We start from the raw sequence: 22177 nt of genomic DNA, 5'->3' as shown, positions 1-22177 counted from the left end.
TCTGAACAGACTGAATGAGTCTCTTGGGAAGAACCCACTGGTCACTCCCTGACAGGGAGCCTGGGGTCTTTCCTCCCTGAGCCCCTCAGGGAGGGCCCAGCTTAAGAAAGAATCTTAGTGATAGTGACAGAGACAAGAGCATCCAAGGCAGAGCCTGGGGAGGAAGGGATCTGATTCCATAATGTCAGAGTTGGGAATGACCTCAGGGGCCATGATGGGGTTGGAGTCAGGGAACCAAAAGTGGAAGTTGGGTTTGGAGGGGTGAATTACTGAAGACACTTGCCTCAGAATGATGAGGCCATATGAGTGTTATTGTGCAGTTGCATTGGGCTGAACCTTAAGGGACAAAATGGGAATGGGCTGAAACTCCTGCAGGGAAATAGAACCTGGTGTCCATGCTGGGAAGGGGATGGGGGTCTGGATTAAAGGAAATTTGCTCATTTTTAATAACAAGCGATTATCATTGAATTCCTTTTGGTCTCCACCTCCCTGTCCTTGTAGGACCCACCTGGTGTAGCCAAGATACATATAGTTAGCATAGGAAAAACATTTAGCTATTTCATTGGGGGATAATGTTTTTTTCTTCACCTAGAATTCCCTCTGCATCATTGGCCCAGCCCTGCCCCCAGGCCCAGAAAGAAGCCCCAGGGTCAGCCAGCACCTGAGGCCCCTCCTACAGGTCTCCAGAGCAGGAGTAGATTTGCATGGGGGGTAGGGTACTCCCTGCAGGGCCTGAGCTGGTCTTAAGGGAGCCCTGGGAGAGCCCAGTCCCTGCAGGAGTTTCTCAGGACTCAAAGCTCTGGGAGGAATCTTGACCATGGCCTGGATCTCTCTGCTGCTCTCAGTCCTAGTCATCTACACAGGTGAGAATTCCCAGGTTCTGCTCCCTGGGACTCAGCTCCTGCAGTGTCTCAGGCCAGGCCTAGTACTGCCCTTGACCAGCATCCTCTTGGGCATGAGTGACCCCCGTCTCTAACCCGGCTCTTCTGTCCTTGCAGGTTCTGGGGCCTCTGTTGTGCTGACTCAGCCGCCTTCAATGTCCAAGAACTTGGGGGAGACGGCGTCCATCTCCTATAGTGGACTTAGTAGTTACACTTCACTGTGGTTACAACAGAAACCCAGTCAGTCCCCTGTGCTGGTGATTTATGGTAATAACCAGAGACCCTTGGCCAACTCTGCCTGTTTCTCTGGTTCCAGGTCAGGGAACACGGCCACTCTGAGCATCTCCTGGCTCCAGGCTGAGCCCAGCTCTTATCTAAAAGTAAGAAGTCACCAAAAAAAGGCAGGAAAATGGAGCAAAATACAAAGTAAAGCTTGAATGTTATTATGGGAATAGGGACGACAAAGGCTTTAATTTGGAAGGGCACAATAATGACAAAATGAGTGAAGCCTTGAAGAAAAAAAGTTATTTTTTTCTATATTTCTCTTTTCATCCATATGCACATTCCTATTTTTAAGTTACAAAGTTTCCATCCCTCCCTCCCTTCCCACCCCCCCTCCCCAGGGGTGAACAGTCATGTCACATACATAATTTGATAAACATTTTTACACATTGATTTTTTCAGAATGAGGCATTAGGACTGAGGGAAAGAGATGCATAAGAGATAATATTTATAAAGTGTTCTTCAGATTCAGAAGGCTTGTTTTAGGAGTTTTGTGTGTTTTCTTTTGCTTTGTTTTTCTTCCTCTGGATGGGGACAACATAGTCCATAGTAAGTCTAATATGGTTGTCCTCACTCTCTGGACTGCTGAGAGGAGCTGCTTCCATTGAGGCTGTCCATCTCATAATGTTCCTGATGTGGACATTGTTCTCTTGGTTCTGCTCCCTTCTCTCAGCATCAGATCCTGTAGGTCATTCGATGCTTCTCTAGAGTCTGACCACTGATGGTTTCTTTTTTTTTTTTTTTAGGTTTTTTTTGCAAGGCAAATGGCGTTAAGTGGCTTGCCCAAGGCCACACAGCTAGGTAATTATTAAGTGTCTGAGACCGGGTTTGAACCCAGGTACTCCTGACTCCAAGGCCAGTGCCTTATCCACTGCCACCTGGCCGCCCCGCTGGTTTCTTACAGAACAATAATATTCCATAGGTTTCCACTCTTATTTGAAATAAAACAATCACCATAGAAATTCTGACTGACTGACATTGTATCTTTAAATTTGTTGTTTTACTTTGAGTTGTATCTTTTTTTTTTACAAGGCAAACGGGGTTAAGTGGCTTGCCCAAGGCCACACAGCTACGTAATTATTAAATGTCTGAGACAGGATTTGAACTCAGGTACTCCTGACTCCAGGGCCAGTGCTTTATCCACTATGCCACCTAGCCACCCCTTTAAGTTCTATCTTTGAATTTGGGGGAATGATTGAGTTTTGATGAGTCTTGTGTTCAGTCTTGAGGAAATTCCTCTTGTCTATGTTGTTTTGTTTTATAAGGCAATGCTATTCTTAATCTTTTACCATTCTTTTCACATGATTTATAGAGGACTTAAAACTTAAGATTAGAATTGTCCTTGTTTGTCTTATTCCTTCATTGGACAAAGATGTGTGGAAAGGTTTGAGATCTGGCCTTGGCAGGTCCTCCTGCAGGGCCAAGCCCCTGAGGTTGAGGTGTATGAACCCCAAAACTGCAAAAACCCTAAAAAGTTCAGGTTGAAACAAAATTGATAGAAAGTATAGATTAGACATGATTAGTATAGATTAAACATTTACCATCTAACCCTTATAGGTAGGACATTAAGGTAATGACCATGTCCAAACTGGCAGAGTGGATCATTGTGCAAAAAGAGAAAACCTGAATATTATTAAACTCTCTGTGACCTGACAATGAAGATGGCACATTACCTCTCCTCAAAGTATCCTGTCATCCTTGTTCAATCCTGATCTCCTGTTTTCTCTTCCTGGCAGGACCAGTCTCTGGGCATCCCAGCCATTGTCCCCCTAAGTTTGTATTTAACATAGGAGGGGATGCCTGGAAGTCTCCATTGCTCACTATGTTGGCAAGGTGACTGACAGGGAGGCTGAGGAGTCTCTAAAGAAATCAGTCTTTTTACCAGAATGACACTTCTTAGAAACTTGTTATGTTTTGACAAACCTTTGCAGAGACAGTACCCTCCCTGCTCCAAAAAAGCCTTTACAATGAGAAAACTAGGTACAGCCAGGCCACTGCTCAGAAAGTAAAGGGAGATGATGTGCAAGGCCTGTGCCCACAGACTGTTCTGATTGTTCCTCTGGGTAGTCACCAAGGCAGTGCTGGCTCCAGGATTCTGAGTTACCTTAGACAGAACCAGCCCAGGATCTATGTGGAATTCCAAGGATTCGAGGCATCTAACCCCTTTTCTCTCTTTCTGGGACTCTGACGGATTGGTGGCTTTTCTGGGGAGCCTGTGCTCCCTTCAGGAGGCTCCCACCATTCAGCTTGTGGTGGAAAGAGCCCCAAAGAGCTGACTGGTCTGTCCCCGGATGAGCAGGGGTAGGGTATGGTGACTGTCTATCTCCTCCAGTAGCTGCTGGGGCTCTTCAAGGGTCAGAAGACACTGGTGTTCAGAAGCTTTCTCAGAACAACTGGTTGTGGCAGAAGCCCCCTGGGGGGGGGGGGCTGTTGGGCTTTGTGTTTCAGTGAGGACCCCACAGACCATGGAAGGACAAGATCAAGGAAGCCGGTGTGAGGATGCAGCAGTTCCACAGAGCACCATGCCTCCCCCAGGGATGTAGTCTAGTCTTCCATTACCAACACAAGGCTGGGCCCATGAGGGCACTTGCTCAGGGTTTGTGGATGAACTTTCAGACACAGCCATGAATGGAGTCCTTGGGGAAGTTATCTGAATCAGGCCTGGAGATCAGTGACCAGGGGAGAATGAGGCCATCGGGAGAAAAGGGATGGGCCTTGAAGGACACATTGAAGGGGCCTCCCTGCCCGGGACGAGGAGCCCAGACTCAGGGCAGGAGGTCGAGGAAGGTCCACAGAGCCCTTCCCTCCCTGAAAGTGTTCATGAGGTGGGTGACCAGTGGGTCCTTCCCCACTCTGGACCTCCCATCTTCCTTTTCTGATCAAAAACAGTCAGGGTTGCCTCCACATGTCCCTCCCCTGGGGCCTCCCTGCTCTAAAGACACAAACCTTATTTTCTCCCAGGACTTTCCATCTCCTCTTGCCTCATAGAAGATTTTCCACATATTTTCTGAACTTCTCAAGTCCTCATCTCTTTCTTCCTTCCCTTAGCAGGTGACCTTGCCCTTGACTTTACTAAGAGCATGGAGGTCATGCCATGATTGACTTCTGCTCTCCTTGAGCTCCCTCTCCAGATCTCCATCCATTCTGTCATGGCAGACTAGTCAATGGGGCTCCAGTCATGCCAAGACCTACCTTGTCTAGTGCCACTGGAGGTGTGGAGATGGGGGCCCCCAATGATGCCACATGATTTCAGTAGCCTGTCTCCTGCCCCTCTCAGGAGCTGCCTTTGGGCCTAGAGTCACCAGAGGGAGCTATTGGACTGAGGATGGGGACTCAACTTAGTTGACAAGGAGTCAAAGGGCGTCAACCCCTGAGGTCTCTCCCTAGTGCTCTCTGGTCTGGATGAAACCCTGGCAGGTGCTTCAGTTTGTGTTCAGATACCATCAGCTCTGTCTTTGGGACAGATAGCACCCTTTATCATAAGGCCTTCAGAGAAGTGGCTTCAGCACATTTCCCTCCACAATTGCTATTTCTGACTGTATTCCTTGCCAACCTATTCCTCCTCACTCTCATTTATTCTATTCTCTCTCTCTCTCTCCTTTCACTCTGTCCCTCTTCCTGAGTGTACTGTGTCTGATTACCTACCTGATCCTCCCTCTCTTCTAATACCTCCCCCTCCCCTCCCCCATCCCCTTTCTCCCATCCTTTTCCTCTACTTTTTTCCTCTAGGGTAAAGCAGCTTTCTATACTCAGTTGGCATTATTTCCATTCTGAGCCACTTCTAATGGGAATGAAGGGTAGCTCATTGTCCTCAGCTTCCCCCCTTCCATTCTATTGCAAAAGTTTATGCTTGAGTGATATACCTCAGCCCACTCTGCCTCTCCTTTCCCTTTCTCCCAGTACCTTCCTTTTTTTGCCCATGAACTCCAACTTTATAATATATTAGACCTTTATATTCTGCTCCCTCCTGGGCTTTGGCTATAAATGCTCCTCTAACTCCCCTAATAAACAAGAAGATTCATATGGGTTATCAGTATCCTCTTCCCATGCAGGAGGAATACATGCAGTTCACCATCATTAAATCCATCATCATTTATCCTTTCCATCTACTCTCTCATTGACTTCTGTACCTGGAGATGAAACTTTCTACTCACTTCTGGTTGTTCCAACATGAAAGTTTAAAAATCTCCTGTTTCATTGAATGTCCATGCTTTCCCCTGAAAGAAGATTTCAGTATTGTTGGACATTTGATTCCTGGTTCCATTCCTTTCCAGCACTGGCTCTCTTTGCTGCCCTCTCTCTCCTCCCTCTCATGGCTTGAGAGATTCGGCCAACATAGGTGTTGCCATCATATTCCTCTCACAGTCTTCTACCAGCTGTGCCAAGACTTGGGGAAGTTAGGTGGGGCAGTGGGTAGAGCACTAACCCTGGAGTCAGGAGGACCTGAGTTCAAATCCAGCCCCAGACACTTGACCCTAATGAGCTGTGTGACCTTGGGCAAGTCCCTCACCCTGCTTCTCTGGCCTCCAGGCGTCCTCATTCCTGTCTGGCCACTGGGCCCAGGTGGATCTGGAGGAGAATGTGGGCATGGGCCCGGCCTGGCACCCCTCCCTGATGAAGGCTGATGCTCCTGAAGGGCCAACACTGACTCCGGAGTCTCCCTTTGGGCCCATGCTGGGCGGGGTCAGTCTGCCCATTGACCGATGACGTCATGAGGCTTTCACTTGCTATTGGGTGATGAGACTCTGTGCAGCCAATCAGAAGTGAAGGCTCCGCCCCCTAGACCCTGTCTGAAGTGGTCCAGGAGCTGTGCCTTCTGGAACCCAGCTCTCTGGGGAGGGGGGGGGGGCTCAGGCCTGGCTGGGGACAGGGAGGGAAGGAGACAGCGGTGGGAAGGGGACCCCGGAGCCTGGGGGGATGTGGGGGCTGGAAGGGAGAAGGCGGGAAGCTGCCAGAGAGCATGCGTGGGCCTGGGGCACCCCTGCCCTCCCTGAGCTGGAAGGGAGGGGCTGGCTTGGGGGCTTTCCCTCAATTGGGGGGGGAGGTGCCCAGAGGAAAGAAAAGAGATTAGAAGACGATCTCGTGTTCCCAGCCAGCCCTGGCCATCTCCCTGTCACGTGTCCTGGACATGGGGGGCTCCTGTGGAAGCGGGGCCTCTCCCTCCTGCCCCCAGCTGGCAGTGCAGTCATGCCCCTCCCGGGGGGCTCACCCTGTAGGACACAAGGAATGACCGAAATGGTGCCAAGTTCTGTACAGAAGATGATGCCCCCTGGGCGGGCATGAGGATGAGGATGAGGATGATGAAGGCACCAGGTTGGCCCCTCTCAAGACTCTGGATGGGGCTGGACATGAGAGTTGTGCTGAGGAAGACAGAGATGAGGCGGATCAGGAAGGTGTGAGGAAGCTTCGGAGAGGACTGGAGCAGGAGGGGACCGGAGAGATGCCCTTCAGGGAAGTTTCCTCATGAAGACGCTCATCCCTTTTCTACACTTTGGAGAAAGGCTCTGGCACCCACGATTGCCCCCAAAGGAGGCCATTTCAAAGGGACCCAGACTAGCTTCCTTGCTAATTGGATGCCCCCAAATTGGGTGAGAGGAAATGCGTGATGAGGTTTTGTAAAGCTTTGTGCCAATAGGACACAGGTTAATGATGAACAATTATGGGGAGAAGGATTGAAACTTGTTTTGTGCTGATGAGTTAACAGTAGAAAGATTCTGTGCTTGCTCTACTAGCAAATGGTGAGATAGGACAGGGGTTAGGATTAGGACAAAGAAGCCTGCCAGCTTCTTTGACTCCCACTCCCTAGCCTTGGTGATGCCAGTGACAGGGGCTGTGCCCTTCCTCATGAGAAAGAAGAGAGACCTTTACTGCTCTCAAACTTAGACTCCAGACTTTTGGTTTTGGTGGTCATTGTACCATATATAAATAACCAGATGGCTCCAGGCAGAATAAAGTTTCCCCACCACTCTAAATGTGGAAGGTAGAATTTTACCTGGCACTTGAAGGAAGTCAGGGAAGCCAGGACAAAAGATGAAGAAAGAGAATGTTCCAGGCATGGGGACAGCCAGAAAAAAGGTCCAGTTGAAAGACAAAGGGTCAAATAATAGCCAGGAGCCTGGAGTCACAGGATTGAAGAAGATATGGTGGGGAGTGAAGGAGAGGAAGAATGGAAAGGGAGGAGAGGGCATGTTTATGAAGGACTTTGAATGACAAGCAGAGGATTCTGTGTTTGATCCTGGAGGCAACAGGGAACCCCTGGGGCTTATTGAGTAGGTGGGTGACATGGACCTGCCCTTGAGCAAAATCTATTTGACAATTGAAAAGAGGAAGGATTGGATTAGGGTGAGACTTGAGGCAGGTGGACCCACCAGAAGCTATTGCCATAGAGCAGGTGTGAGGTGGTGAGGCCTGGACTAGTATAGGGGTGTCATCTGTGGGGAGAGAGAGAGACAGACAGAAAGAGACAGAGACAGACAGAGAAACAGAGAGAGAGACAGAGACAGACAGACAGAGACAGAGACAGACAGACAGAGAGACAGACAGAGAAAGGAGAGAGAGAGACAGAGACAGAGAGAGAGACAGAGACAGGGAGAGACAGAGAGAGACAGACAGACAGAGAAAGGAGAGAGGGGAGAGAGAGAGAGAGAGAGAGAGAGAGAGAGAGAGAGAGAGAGAGAGAGGGGGGGGGAGAGAGAGAGAGAGAGAGAGAGAGAGAGAGAGAGAGAGAGAGAGAGCCGTTTGCACAAGATGACACAGGGAGAAAACTGCTAAAGGTGCAACAAAGCGAAATCTGCAAGAGATGATGTAATGGTGAAACTGACAAGCCTTGGCCCCAGCTGGGATGTGGGGGGGGGGGGTTGAGTGACATTAGGAGTGGGGGGCAGCGATGCCCTCTGCAGTCATAGGGAAGGTGGTAGGAGGGGGGAGACTTGAGGGGAAGATAAGGAGTTCTGTTTTGGACATGATGAATTGAAGATGTCTCCTGGACATCCAGTTTGTGACATCTGAAAAGCAACAAGAGATGCTGACTGTTGGTCAGCAAAGAGTTTCAGGCAGAACAGGTAGATCTGAGAATCATAAGTTAGAGATGGTCATGAAATCCATGGGAGCTGATGAGATCAACAAGTTAAACCAAATGGACAGAGGAAGAGGGATCAGGCCTGAGACCAGGATCCTTGAATCCTTCACCTTTAATCTACCTGGTTCTCTCTGTACCGGTTTTTACTGCTCCTTCTCAGTCTCCTTGTCTGGATCTTCATCCAGGACATGCCTGCTCATCAAGGGCGCCCCACAACGAGATACCTGCATTGCTGTCCCCCCAGCCCCTGGTCTGGGCAAAGCAAAGATCAGCCCATGGGCACCTTAAAGAGGTAGAGGGCAGGGAGCATTTACATATCCATGGACCATGAAGGATGAGAGTCCATTAGTGCCAGCCCAGCTGGTTGTCTTTAGAAGAAGAACTCCCAGGCCCATCTCCACTATGACCTGGGCCCCTCCTCTCTCCCTGCTCCTCACTCTTGACCTAGGTCAGCACAAAGTCCTCTGGGCTGCTGGTGGGGACATGAAGAGGAAGGCTGCAGAACAATGATCTGGTGGCTGCCCCCCACCTTGATTATTTCAGGGGCCAGTTCTCAAATTGTGGTTTGTCAGGGTCAGTCACAATGACCTGAGGATGGAGCTCTGGACCTCTCACCACCAGTAATAATGCTGTCCGGGGCGAGCAGATACCAGAGGGTGTTACTCACAGACTTAACATTCCTCCTAGGGACCCAAGGATCCCTGTCCAGTTCCCAAGCAGGAAACTTAGGGGAACAAAGCTGCCCTCACCAACAACTGAGGCACAACCTGAGAATGAAGCTGATGAAGGGTGTGTTCTGGGGTCCAGCTGGGTTTGGCACAGAGTCAGACTCCGATGAAGTCCTCCCTGATCACTGCAAAATGTAATGTGTAATGTGGTTGTGCCTGTCTAATCAAATCTTGATCAGATTGTGTGCTCTCTTAGGGCCTGGACAGAGAAAGGTTGAAAGGAGACAAGTTAGCAAAAGTGAAAGTTGAAAACTATCTTTCCATTATTGAAAAATTTTAAAAACTGAATAAAATGGAAAGTAACTAGCTAACACACACACACACACACACACACACACACACACACACACAAACACACACAAACACGGAATGAAGTGACATCTAACAAAACCTGTTCAGATGAAGAGAATGTAATTTTTCTTCCCTGGTCTTTGTTTTAGGTTTGTGTAGGGTCAAGGCTCTTGCTCAAAAAAAAAAAAAAAAAAAGGACATAATGTTTTAAATAAAAAGCAGGAAGACACCCGGGGCTTTGGTTTAAGCTCTGGTCATCTTTCTGAACTCACTGATTCTCAAAGGCTGAGGCCAAAAGTCTGGACTGAGTTTTCTATTAAGGTCAGATTCTCTCCATGGCCTAAGAATCAAGATCCTGGCTTGGTTCACTTTCTCTGGGGATCCTCAAGCTCTCTCAGCCCTGGACACTCCAGCTCTGAAGGATTCTTCTTGGCTGTTTTTCTTATTCCTTTTCCTTGAGTAATATTCTCTGGTATTGCCTCACACACACATCTGTCTGAACAGTCCAGAACCTTCTATGTTGTGAGTAGTCACCTTGGAAGGTGAGGACACAGGCAGGGACTGCTCTGAAGAAGCAGCATCTGCAGCCTTGGCTAGAAGAGATCACTGGGGACAAGCTGTGGTCTTCCCTCTCTGAGTCCCAGGCCCAGGAAGGGCTCAGCTTGAGTGATAGTGACAGAGACCAAGAGCATCCAAGGCAGAGCCTGGGGTGCAGGGGGTCTGACCCCAGAATCCCAAAGTCAGGAATGAACCCAGGGGCCAAGATGGATTGAAGTCAGGAAACTAAAAAAATGGAAATTGGGGTCTGAGGGATGAATTCACTGAAGATATTCAAGACTCAGAACTATGAGGCCATGTAACTGTCATTATTCATGTGGCTGATCCTGAAGGGACGAGCAGCCAAGAAGGGACCAAACTGTGACTTATATAGGGAAACAGGACCCGTGTCCATACTGGGACAGGGATGGGGTCTGCACAAAGACAAGTGGCTCATTTTGGCTAACAGGCTGTTATCTCTGTATTCCTTTTTGGTCTTCTACCTCCTTGTCCTTGTAGGATCCTCCTGGTGTAGACAAGGTCCATTTTATCAGCCCAAGGGCTGCTTCAGGGAGGTGAGTTTTTTCAGGGAGAAACTTTCCCAGGGAGGCTCCAAGCCTGCTCGTCCTTTCATATTTCTCAGTTTACACAAGGGTCGCACAGAAAGATGCAAAATTTTGATATTTGTAGGGAAAAAAACCTTTTTTTTTTCCTCTACTTAGAACTGCATCACTAGTCCAGTTCTGCCCCCCAGGCCCAGGAACATCAGGGTCAGCCAGCACCTGAGGGCCCTCCTGCAGGTCTCCAGAGCAGAAGCAGATTTGCATAGAGGGGGAGGGGCTCCTCCCTGCAGGGCCTGGTCTGGTCTTAAGGGAGCCCTGGGGGAGCCCAGGCCCAGCTGGGAAGTCTCAGGACACAGAGCTGTAGAAGGAATCTTGACCATGGCCTGGATCTCTCTGCTGGTCTCACTCCTGGCTCTCTACACAGGTAAGACTTCACAGGTCTCGCTCCCTGGGGCTCAGCTCCTGCTGTGTCCCTGGCCAGGCCTAGTCCTGCACTTGACCAGCATCCTCTTGGGACAAAGCTGCCCCTTTCTGACAAAACTCTCCTACCCTGGCAGATTCTGGACTCTCCTCTGCATCAACTCAACCTCCTTTAACGTCCAAGAGTCTGAGAGAGACGGCCTCCATCTCCTGTAGTGGAATTACTAGTAGCTATGTACACTGGTACCAGCAGAAAGCTGGTCTGTCCCCTGTGCTGGTGATTTATGATAATAACAGCAGACCCTCGGGCATCCCTGCCCGCTTCTCCGGCTCCAAGTCAGGGACCACGGCCACCCTGAGCATCTCTGGGCTCCAGGCTGAGGATGAGGCCGATTATTACTGTCTGCACTGGGATAGTAGTGCTAATGCTCACAGTGATGCAGACTCATGGGGAAGTGAGACAAAAACCCCTTCAGGGCCTGAGCCCTCTGTGCCCTTCCCTCTGGGCTCTGGAGAGGTTCCTGGGGAGGACAGAGACAGAAATATCTTCTCCTACATGCCCCTTCCCCCTCTGACCCTCTCCTTCTGAGGCTCCTTCCCCAGCACCAGGCCTTCACTAGCCCCCTCCTTCTCTACATATGCCCCCTTCTCATTTTGGTTACTGTCAAAAAAAATGTCTTCATTCATTGTTTTTTCTTGGAAAATCCATCTCCTGCAAACACTGAGAAGGTGACCCCAATTATCAAGCCTCTTTCCCAGTATAGTAGGCAGCACTCAGACCCTTCTTTCTCTCTAGAAGAACAAACCTTTGGAGCTCCTGGGAGAGGCCTCCCATCCTCTGCATGTTCTCAGTTCTGCCTCTGGTTGGGAAAGACCAGGTCTCTCCTGGAGCAGAGATTCTGATGAACTTCAATCTTTCCCCAAGGGACTGGGGGTCCTGGATTCTAATGACACTGGATCCCCCCCCTTCCTCCACTCATCCTCCTGCTTCTGGTATCCCTCCTCTCATCTCCTCTCCTCCTTCTCCATCCCAATCCTGATTAGTCTAAAGGAAAACCATCAACTGGGCCCATCAAATATCACCATCACCAATGGACCCAGGGTTTTGGTTTAAGCTCCGCTCATCTTTCTGAACTCATTGGTTCTCAAGTCTGAGTACAAAGGTCTGGACTGAGTTTTGTCCTGAGTTCAGACTCTCCCCATAGTCTTCTTAGAGACAAGATCCAACTTGGTTGACTTTCTCTGGGGATCCTCAAGCTCTCTCATCCCCAGACATTCTATGGATTCTTCTTGGCTGTGGCTCTTCTGCCTATTTCCTGAGTAATATTCTCTGATATTGACTCTCCCACCCCATATCTGTCTGAACAGCCCAGAATCTTCTATGCTGTGGCTGCCATTGGAAGGTGAGGACACAGGCAGGGACTTCTCTGAAGAATAAGCATCTGTAGCCTTGGCCAGGAGGGATCACCAGAGACAAGCTGGGGTCTTCCTCCCCCCCGGAGGCCTGGCTTGAGAAAGCAGCTTAGTGGTAGTGACAGAGACCAAGAACATCTGAGGCTGAGCCTGGGGAGGAAGGGATGTGACCCCAGAGTCTCAGTCAGAGATAACTTTGGGGACAGGATGGGGTTGAAGTCAGCGTCCAAGGGATGAATTCACTGAACATGTCCAAGACTCAGAACTATGAGATCATATACCTTTTATTATTCCATTGTATGTAAACTGATCCTAAGTGACAGACAGCCAAAAGGGTAGGGAAATGGGACCTGGTGTTCAGGCTGGGAGAGGGATGGGGGCCTGCTCAAGAACAATTGGCTCATCATCCCTATATTCCTTTTGGTCTCCACCTCCCTGTCCTGGTAGGACCCTCCTGGTGCAGTCAGATTGTTTTGATCAGTCCAAGGGCTGGTCCAGGGAGGGGAGCTCATTTTGCTGACTCTCTCCCTCCTGTCAGGTTCCAAGGACCCTGTGGAGACTGGACCCCCACATCTCAGGACTCAAAGCTCTGGGAAGAATCTTGACCATGGCCTGGATCTCTCTGCTTGTCTCACTCCTGTCTTTGAACACAGGTGAGGCTTCCCAAGGTCTGTTCCTTGGGACATGGGTACTGCAGTGTCTCAGGCCAGGCCTAGTCCTGTCCTTGACCAGCATCCTCTTGGGACAGAGATGCCCCTGACTCAAATTCAACTGTTCTATCCTTGCAGGTTTTGGGGCCTCCTCTGCTCTGACTCAACCTCCTTCAGTGTCCAGGAGTCTGGGAGAGGCGGCCTCCATCTCCTGTAGTGGAATTAATTACTATGCAAACTGGTTCCAGAAGAAACCTGGAAAGGCCCCCGTGCTGGTGATTTATATTAATAACCTGAGGCCCTCGGCATCCCTGCCTGCTTCTCTGGCTCCAGGTTGGGACCATGGCCAACCTGAGCTCCAGGCTGAGGATGAGGTCGATTATTAATGTCAGTCCTATGATAATAACGGTAATGCTCACAACTATACAGACTGATGGGGAAATGAGACAAAAACCCCTCCCAGGCTTATGCCCACTGTGTCCTTCTGTTCTGGGGTCCAGAGAGCTTCCTGAAGACAGAGACAGGAACATCTCCTCTTCAGGTCCCTGCCCACCTCTGACCCCTCTCCTTCTGTGGCTTCTTCCCTAGTCCCAAGTCCTCATCTGCCCCCTCCCTCTCTCCACATGCCCCCTCCTCAATTCTGCTGCTCCTCTACCCTGAAAGACCATTTTGGGCTCTTCTGAGCCTTGGACACTTCTGGTGCCAAGGTGAATCATGTATGCATCAAACAAGCCAGCTAAGATCATTTCCTTGGTTACAAAAGTTTACAAGCTTCATTATCTATCATATAGTTCATGTGATTACGAGTTTGATCATATAGTGGTAACAAGTTTGATTATCAATCATGTAGTTAATGTTCTTGTCCCTGCTCAGACTGGGATGACCTGAAACTGTCTGCTACCTAGTTTTTTGCTGCAGTGTAAAATTATGAATTCATTTAAAGTTATTAATTAAGCAATTCATTTAATGGAAAGGTTTTGATATTTTCTGTGTAAGTAATGTTTTTCAATACACTCCCTTAGCAATCTATAGTGAGGCTCCATTAACTCTTACAATAACCAATTTTCCTTTCAGGCCTTGTTGGTAGAAACCACAGTTTCTGCGACTTTTTAATTCTTTCCCACAAAACTATTCCTGTTAGAGTTCACATATCGGTCACCTATACTAACTATTCTTTCACCATCTATTTCATATATTCCTGTGTATGTTAAGGGGGGCAAAACTATTGATTTCCCAGGAATTCTATCTGATCCACCTTGTATCTGTTTTCCCTGTATATATTCTGACATGTCCTTGGAATTCCCAGAGATTTCATAATGTTGAAGCCTTTTGTATGTCTCAGGGAGAGGCAGTCCTGTTAAATTTGGACAGAGTTTACAATCTGTTTTATTCAAGGAATTTCTCTGGAATCCTTCCTTTATAGTCATTCCACTACTATGAGGCAATCAATAATAGGCCTACAAATATGGGTAGACACGGAATCCTTAATATATATATATTGAAGAAGGAAATGTTGTTCCATCAGGTGGTGTGACCTCCTTGAGTCTTCTTGCTGAGACTGTGTCAAACGGCTTAGAAACCCTGGCTCCCAACAACTCGGCACCCATTCCTGCAAATCTTTCCAGGCTTTTCTGAAATCCCATCCTCCATGATTCTTAGAGAGCCATAGTGTTCCATTACATACATTTATCAGAATTTGTTCAACCATTCCCCAATTGATGGGCATCCCCTCAATTTCTAATTTATTGCCACTACAAGAAGAGCTGCCATGAATATTTTTGGACATGTTTTACCCTATATTCTTAAGGTCATACATTTTAGGGATCACAGGAGAGAGAGAGAGAGACAGACATACAGCAGAGAAATGGCTTTCTTTGAAGAATTGTGGGGAGCTTGGAACCTCCTCAGATAATCTGGAAAGATTGATTCAGTTTGGACAGAGAGAACACATGGAAACTGGGGGAGAATCCAGACTCTTCAGAGTAGGAAACTTAACTTGGCCTTCAATAAAGACAACACCGATTAGAAACACGTTACTGTTTATTGTTTTCTAAGGTTTGCAATTCACTTTAAGTTGAGAAGTCAGAAACTGGCTCTGAAGTGAGAAATTAGGAGTGCATTGTTTTACCTAAATCATAACTTTTTCACTAGAATTCTCTTCTTTGATGTCTTTCACTGGTACAACCGCACAAAATTCCATGTCATCACTGATTGGTAAATTGGTTCGTACTGCCACAAAGACCAGGGTTCTAGCAAGTGAAAAACTCACGACTAGCCCTGGAAGTGTAAAAGAGCTCCTATTTAGGCCAGAGCACATGATTCTTACATGGAGATAAAAAATGGCCATCTTATTGGGAAATGGAAAGAAGAGAAGAGAATTAGACCTCCAGTTTTGAGGAACTTGCTTAAATACATTTCCAGGAACTCACTTAAATGGATTAACATGGTGAGTGGGACAAGGTGATTTTTGAGGAGTGGTTTAGAACTTGTCTGCAGGCATTTCCCACTGCATATGCCATGGGGGCAGTCCCCAAGGAGTGGCTAAAGCAGTTCTCCTTGCCTATGGGTGGTGTTCTACACACCAGTCTTTTCTGTCCCAAACAGTGTGACCTTCAAGCCCAATGTGGCTTTTTCCTGTGCCCTGGTTCAATCATATCCAGTACCCATCCCCACCACCCAAAGGTTCCCTAGATACTTCTCACCCACCTGCTCACAGTTATAATATGCCCCTAAACATCAATCTTGGAGACCTCCTCTCCTTCCCTATAAACTTTCTGCTCATCCTCCTCAAGCCCAACCCTACCTCTTTCTTTACTCACAAAATCACCACAGCTCTTTGCAAGTCCTTTGGAGCCACTGGTAGATGCCTCCCATCCACTGCAGGTTCTCAGTTGTCCTCCTGTTTGATGAAGAACAGGTCCATCTTGGAGTAGAGGTTCTGCTGTAGTTGTGTTTCACCAAAGGACTGGAGATCCTGGATTCTAATGACTATTGATCTCCCCACTCTTCTTACTCCACTGATACACCTCCATCTTCTTTTCTCCTTCTTAATCTCAAACCTGAGTGACCAAAAGCAAAACCATAAACTGTGCCAATGAAGTCTCCTGAAATTTAATCCGACTTTACCCTTACCACTGGACTGAGGGCTTCTTTGCTTTTTCCCCTGGTAAACTCCGGTTCTCAAAACCTTGAGTCCAAAAGTTTGAACTGGGTTTTATTTTGAGGTTAAAAATATCCTCACAGTCATCTAGGAGACAAGATCCCAGGTTGTTTGACTTTTTCAGGAGAACCTCAAACACTCTCAGCCCTGAAAACCCAGCCACATGGATGCTTCTAGTCATCCCCCCCCTTTCCTGATTAATGATACTGCCCTCCCAAATAAGTCTGAACAGTCCAGAACCTAATTCATTGTGAGTCATTAGTCCCCTTGGAAAGTGAGGACACAGGCAGGGACTTCTATGGACAAGCAACACCTGCAGCCTTGGTCAGGAGAGACCATTGGGGGGGGCAAGTTGGGGTCTTTACCCCCTGAGCTCCAGGTCCAAGGAGGGCCTGGCTTGAGAAAGGAGCTTAGTGACAATGACAGAGATCAAGAGCATCTGAGGCAGAACCTGGGGAGGAAGGGATCTGATCCCAGAGTCTCAGAGTTGGAGATGATCTCAGGGGCCACAAATGGGTTGAAGTTAAGAAACCGGAAAGATAAAGTTGGGGTCTGAGGGATGAATTCACTGAGGATACCCAAGACTCAGAAGTAAGAGACCATAGGACTTTTATTGCACCGTTGCATGGGGGCTGATCCTTAAGGGACAAGTAGCCAAAAGGGGAGCATGCTGTGACTCAGAGGTCCATGCTGGGAAAGGGATGGGGGTCTGCACAAAGTCAATTCAGTCATTTTGAATTATCGAGCTGTTATCTGCATCTACCTCGTTGGCCTCCACCTTCCTGTCCTTATAGGACCTTCCTGGTGGAGCCAAGATGTTTTTATCGGCACAAGGTCAGGTCCAGGGAGCTGAGCTTTCTCTGGAACAAACTTTCCCAGGGATAATACATGGCAGGTTGCACTAAAACACCATATTTTTTTAGAATGTACAAGGTCAGCATAGAAAGGCACAAAATTTAACTATTTGCAAGAATCTTTTTCCTAAACTGACAGTTTCCTCTGCATCATTGGCTCAGTCTTGCCCCACCCCCCGGCCCCAGGAGCACCCAAGGTCAGCCAGCACCTGAGGCCCCTCCTGCAGGTGTTCAGAGCAGGACCAGATTTGCATAGAGGGGGAGGGCCCCCTCCTTCCTGCAAGGCCTGAGCTGGTCTTAAGGGAACCCTGGAGGAGCCCAGCCCCATGTGGGGGGCCTCAGGACCCAGAGATCTGGGAGAAATTGTGACCATGGCCTGGATCTCTCTGCTGCTCTCACTCCTGGCTGTCTGCACAGGTGAGGCTTCCCAGGGTCTGCTCCCTGGGATTCAGCTGCTGCAGTGTCTCAGGCCAGGTCTAGTCCTGTCCTTGACCACCATCCCCTTGGAGGAGAGAGACCCCTGACTCGGACTCAATTGTTCTTTCCTTACAGGTTCTTGGGCCTCCTCTGTGCTGACTCAGTCTCCTTCAGTGTCCAAGAGTCTGGGAGAGACGGCTGCCATCTCCTGTAGTGGGGATGAACTTGGAGAGTACAATATACACTGGTACCAGCACAAACCTGGCCAGGCCCCTGTGTTGGTGATTCATGATGATAACCAGAGACCCTCGGGTATCCCTGCCCACTACTCTGGCTCCCACTCAGGGACCACAGCTACCCTGAGCATCTCTGGGCTCCGGGCTGAGGATGAGACAGATTATTACTGTCTGCATTGGCATGATGGTCCTCCTCACAGTGATGCGCAATGATGGGGAAGTGAGGCAAAAACCCCTCTCAGTACCTTCTTCCCCACCCGCACCCCCTGCCCTTTGCTCTGGGCTCCAGAGAGGTCCCTGGTGGGGACAGAGAAAAAAGCATCTTCCCCCTCAGGCCCCACTCCCCCTCTGACCCTCTTCTTCTGAAGTTCCTTCCCCAGCCCCACACCTTCACTTGTCCCCTCCCCTTCTCCATATCCTCCCCTCTCATTTCTGTTGCCCTGTGAAAAGACCATTTGGGGCTCTTCTGAGACTTGGAAACTGCTTCTGTTGCTAAGGTGATGAAGTGAAGACCAAATTCTCTAAATCTGCCAAATTCCCCTCCAAACAACTAGAAAAACACTTCAGAATTGATCCAGGAGCAGGGAAGCATCGTGGACCATGAGCAGCAGCAACCTCATAGAAGGGCCAGGGGCAATCCAACTTAGAGGCCCAACCCTCTTATAAGACAGCAGCCCCCAGACATGTAAGCAGTATGCAGAATAGTGGGTGCCCCTCTCCACCTGCTGACCCTAAGCACAAGTCCCCTGGGAAACTCTGAGACCAGTGCTGACGAGATATGAAGTCCCACCTACTACTGACCAACAGTAAGACTCCAGCCCAGAGCTTAGGGCAGAGATAGCACATAAAGAAGGCAACCCAGCAGCAAGGATTTGTCCTGGGGAGAGGCCAGCAGATAAACCCCACACCCAGTGGAGGCCAACAGGGAGGACCCCCACCCCAACCCCAATACTACCTGTCCTACAGAAAAAGCAAGAAGCTAAGCCCTGCAGTGCAGGGAATGTCAGCAGACATCCACAACTCCAACAAAAACTACTTGGGATAGTGCAAGACCAGAGCCAACTCTCACCTAAAAACATGAAGTCACCCAAAACAGAGGACTATTAAGGAAAACCCAAAACAAAACTTTAAAGTTATGATAGGAATAGGGAGGATCAAGGCATGAATTTAGAGGGGAGATAATAATGACAAAATGGCTACATGTAAAACCTCAAAGAAAAATCTAATCTGGTTTCAAACCCAAAAATATTTGCTGAAAAAGCATAAAAATATTTTGAAAAGCCGACTTCTGAAGAAAAAAACATATTGGGGAAAGAAATGAGAGTAATGCAAGAAATCGGGGAAAAATATAGCATGAAAAATGACATACAAAAATGTACCTGGGCCCTGGCTTCTGACAACCCCCAAGGTACCAGGGCCCTGAGGGCTCTCCACCTCTGCCTCTGCCTCTGTCACTGTTTCTATCCATCTTTCTTTTTCCTACAGCTGGGGAGTTTCCGTGACGTCTATGAAATCTCACTGTTAGTAAATAAGAGGAATAGGCTTTCAATCCTGGTCATTTGAACCCTCCCCACCGACCAGTACTTCTGTTCCCAGCAGCCTTTAAGGGAGACTGTCCCCAGGAGGGGCTTCAGGTGACTCTTCTGGCTTTCAGATGGAACTGATGGAGAAGAGGTGAGAGGGAGAATCACATCCTGGCTGCCACAGTCAGGCCCCTCTTTGCTTTTGGAGTGAGCAGTTTTGTTTATTCAAGGGACCCCATGGACACTTTCCAGGCACATGGGGCGGAAACGAGCATCCAGAAGAGTGGAGAGGAAGCATGAGCATAGATCCAGACCTGTGCTGCTGACAGTACCTGGGTCATGTTTGCACCCCTGTGAAGAAGTACCCATAACTCCACCAGGCTGTGTTAGTTTTCCTCTGGGATGATTCCCATTCCTAAAGACAGGAAACCCCTCTTCCAAGTCAACATCATCAAGTCAGACATCAATTAGCCCCCATCAATGAGGCAGAGGATGCAACCCATCTGGGTCCAGTGGCTTTGGCACTTGGATATGTCTACTCAGTGTCCATACCAATGGACAAATCCATACCAGTCCCACAACAAATTCAATCATTGAACATTTGGGTACCTTCATGGTAGAGGTCCCCTCTCTGGGCAATTTCAAGGGGTTGAGGATGAAGGATCAAAAATCAGGGAAAATTAAAAATATGATTTCAAAACCAACTTCAGTGAATTTATAACTGTGTGACTTTGGATAAATCCTATGACCTTCCTCAGGGTCATTTCCACAGTCAGTAAAGCAGGTCTAATAATAGAACCTGTCTCCTAATGTATTTTGGGGAGACAAAAGGTAATATTCATAAAGTATTTTGCAAACTCTAAGCCTCTGCATACATGCTCTTAGTTGCTATGATATTTCTGCTGCTGCTGCCGCCGCCCTCCTAATGCACACACGTTGTACTAGAAATTGTCCTCCAGTGATATGTTCACTGTCTAGAAAAACATCTGCACAAGCATCTGTGTACCCACTTCTATAGAAAAGGTGGGAGAGAGCAGCAGATTCACAGATAGGGAGACAGATGAGCTAGATGGATAGAGAGAGGAATCGCAGTATCTTACTCATCTTGGTAGATCTAGGGAACCATTCTCTGCATTCGTTAAGGGGCTTTGGTCCAGGCTCTCCAGTTAGAATTGGAAACAATCTCATCAGCTCCAATAGATTATATTATCATCAGCGCCATACCAATGACTTTCAGATCCATGTCCAGTATGATCCTCTCCTGATTGCCAGTTGCCCATAACAAGTCTATTGACAATCTCAAACTCAATTTCCTTTTTTTTTCTTTTTTTTTGTAAGGTAATGGAGTTAAGTGGCTTGCCCAAGGCCACACAGCTAGGTAATTATTAAGTGCCTGAAGCTGGATTTGAACTCAGGTCCTCCTGACTCCAGGGCCGGCACTCTATCCACTAAACCACCTAGCCACCCCTCAAACTCAGTTTCTGAGAGACTTCTTAACTATCACAAGTTCAAAACTAAACTCATTCCCGTTCTCTAAATGAAAAAAAAAAGAGATTTCCACATGGTTTACTACTAGAATAGTTCATCCATTTTAAGCAGGCAGATGAAATTCAGTTTTATACTGATAGTAACAATCCAAAGTGCCCTGAAGGCAATTATTGAGCCAAAGATCTTTGGTATAAATTAACTGCTCAGTGTTGATGGAGCCACAGTGATTAGTGAGAAAGACAGGATCCTAGAGAGAGGACCTAAACATTTCCAAAGGGTTCTTAAGAGACCAGTCAGTGCTGAAGTCATTGACCATTTACCTCTAGTTGAAGTCAATTTGTCCCTAGCTGAAATTCTAACTGAAGAAGAGGGTTTGAATGACAATAATGTTCCCTTCAAATGGAAAAATACTGGTGTTCATTATATTCCAGCTGAGATCTCCAAGGTAGGGGGTCCATTGCTCTTCCAAAAGCTGACTGAAATTTTCCAGATTATACCCAAAGAATTCAAGGAAGCTTCTATCATCCATCTTTATAAAGATAAAGGGAATAAATTGTCCTGTGATAACCACAGGGGTATTTCTCTTTTAGTCATTGCTGCAAAGATTTTTTTTTCTCAATAGGCTGATGCTTCACCTAGAAAAGGACTGTCCAAAGTGCAGCCTGCAGTGTGATTTATGAGGACACCAGTAGGTTTTAATTTTCACAAACAAAATAAAATAAGATAATAATTTGCATGGAATGCATATTAGATTTTTAACTCCATCACTAATAATTAAGCTCATTGATCTCACTGATAAATAATCTCATTAATTTCATTTGGTGTTTTTAATCAGTATTATGGAATTGCATGGAATTTTTCAATTGACCTGCAGGATGCATTCTGTCTCTGCAATGCAGACTAGTCATTATGTACCTACCTTTATTCTGTTGTGTTCTCCCAGAGAGAAGAGCCCAGGTTCAGGGCAGGAGGGCAGGGAAGGCCCACAGAGTCTCCCCCTCCCTGCCAGTGCTCATGAGGTGGATGACCAGTTGGTCCTGCCCCAGCCCTGACCCTCCATTTTACTCCTCAGGTGCTGGAACAGAGTAATGGTCCTCTTCACCCTTCCCTCCCTGAGGCCTCCCTGCTCTACAGACTGAAACCTTATTTTCTCCCCAGGACTCTCTATCTCCACTCAGCCCATAGAAGATTTTCCCTTTTTTTTCTGCACTCCTCAAGCCCTGACCTCTTTCTTCCTTTCTTCAGCAGGTGACCTTGCCCTCGGCTTTGCTGAGAGCATGGAGGTCATCCCATGATGACCTCCTCGCACTCCCTCTCCAGATGTCTATCCATTCTGTCACGGCTGAAGAGTCAATGGCGTTCCACTCATTCGAAGACCTTCCTCATCTGCTGTCTCTGGAGGTGCAAGGATCGCCCCCCCCCCCATGATACCATACAGTTCACTGGCCTGTCTCCTGCCCCTCCCAGGAGCTACTGTGGGCCTAGGGTCACCAGAGGGAGCTGTTGGTCCGAGGATGGGAACTCAGTTTGACTGGCAAGGAGTCAAATGGCCCTTAAGTCCCTAAGGTTCCTCCCTAGGGTTCTCTGGTCTGGGTGGCCCCCTGCAGGTGCGTCCTCCCCAGCCCTTTCTCATTTCTTTTTCTATTTTCTTTTAGG

General features: G+C 48.0%; 1 protein-coding gene and 3 gene segments (V, D, J or C); all 4 read left to right on the top strand.

Annotated features, from left to right (window-relative positions):
- LOC141497169 (immunoglobulin lambda-1 light chain-like) overlaps positions 1 to 22177 on the top strand; it is a 316494-nt gene that overhangs the window by 16053 nt on the left and 278264 nt on the right. The gene's annotated exons all lie outside the window — the stretch shown is intronic.
- LOC141497033 (immunoglobulin lambda variable 3-25-like) lies at positions 786 to 5870 on the top strand. The segment is given in 3 exon segments: positions 786 to 863; positions 999 to 1261; positions 5694 to 5870. Coding segments are annotated over 3 exon segments (486 nt in total).
- Positions 10625 to 13229, top strand: LOC141497029 (immunoglobulin lambda variable 3-25-like). The segment is given in 3 exon segments: positions 10625 to 10784; positions 10918 to 11235; positions 12982 to 13229. Coding segments are annotated over 3 exon segments (612 nt in total).
- Positions 17229 to 17723, top strand: LOC141497026 (immunoglobulin lambda variable 3-25-like). The segment is given in 2 exon segments: positions 17229 to 17274; positions 17410 to 17723. Coding segments are annotated over 2 exon segments (360 nt in total).

The sequence above is a fragment of the Macrotis lagotis genome, chromosome X (assembly GCF_037893015.1).
Source record: "Macrotis lagotis isolate mMagLag1 chromosome X, bilby.v1.9.chrom.fasta, whole genome shotgun sequence".
NCBI classification, from domain to species: Eukaryota; Metazoa; Chordata; class Mammalia; order Peramelemorphia; family Peramelidae; genus Macrotis; species Macrotis lagotis.
This window is presented reverse-complemented; position numbering and strand designations above follow the sequence as displayed.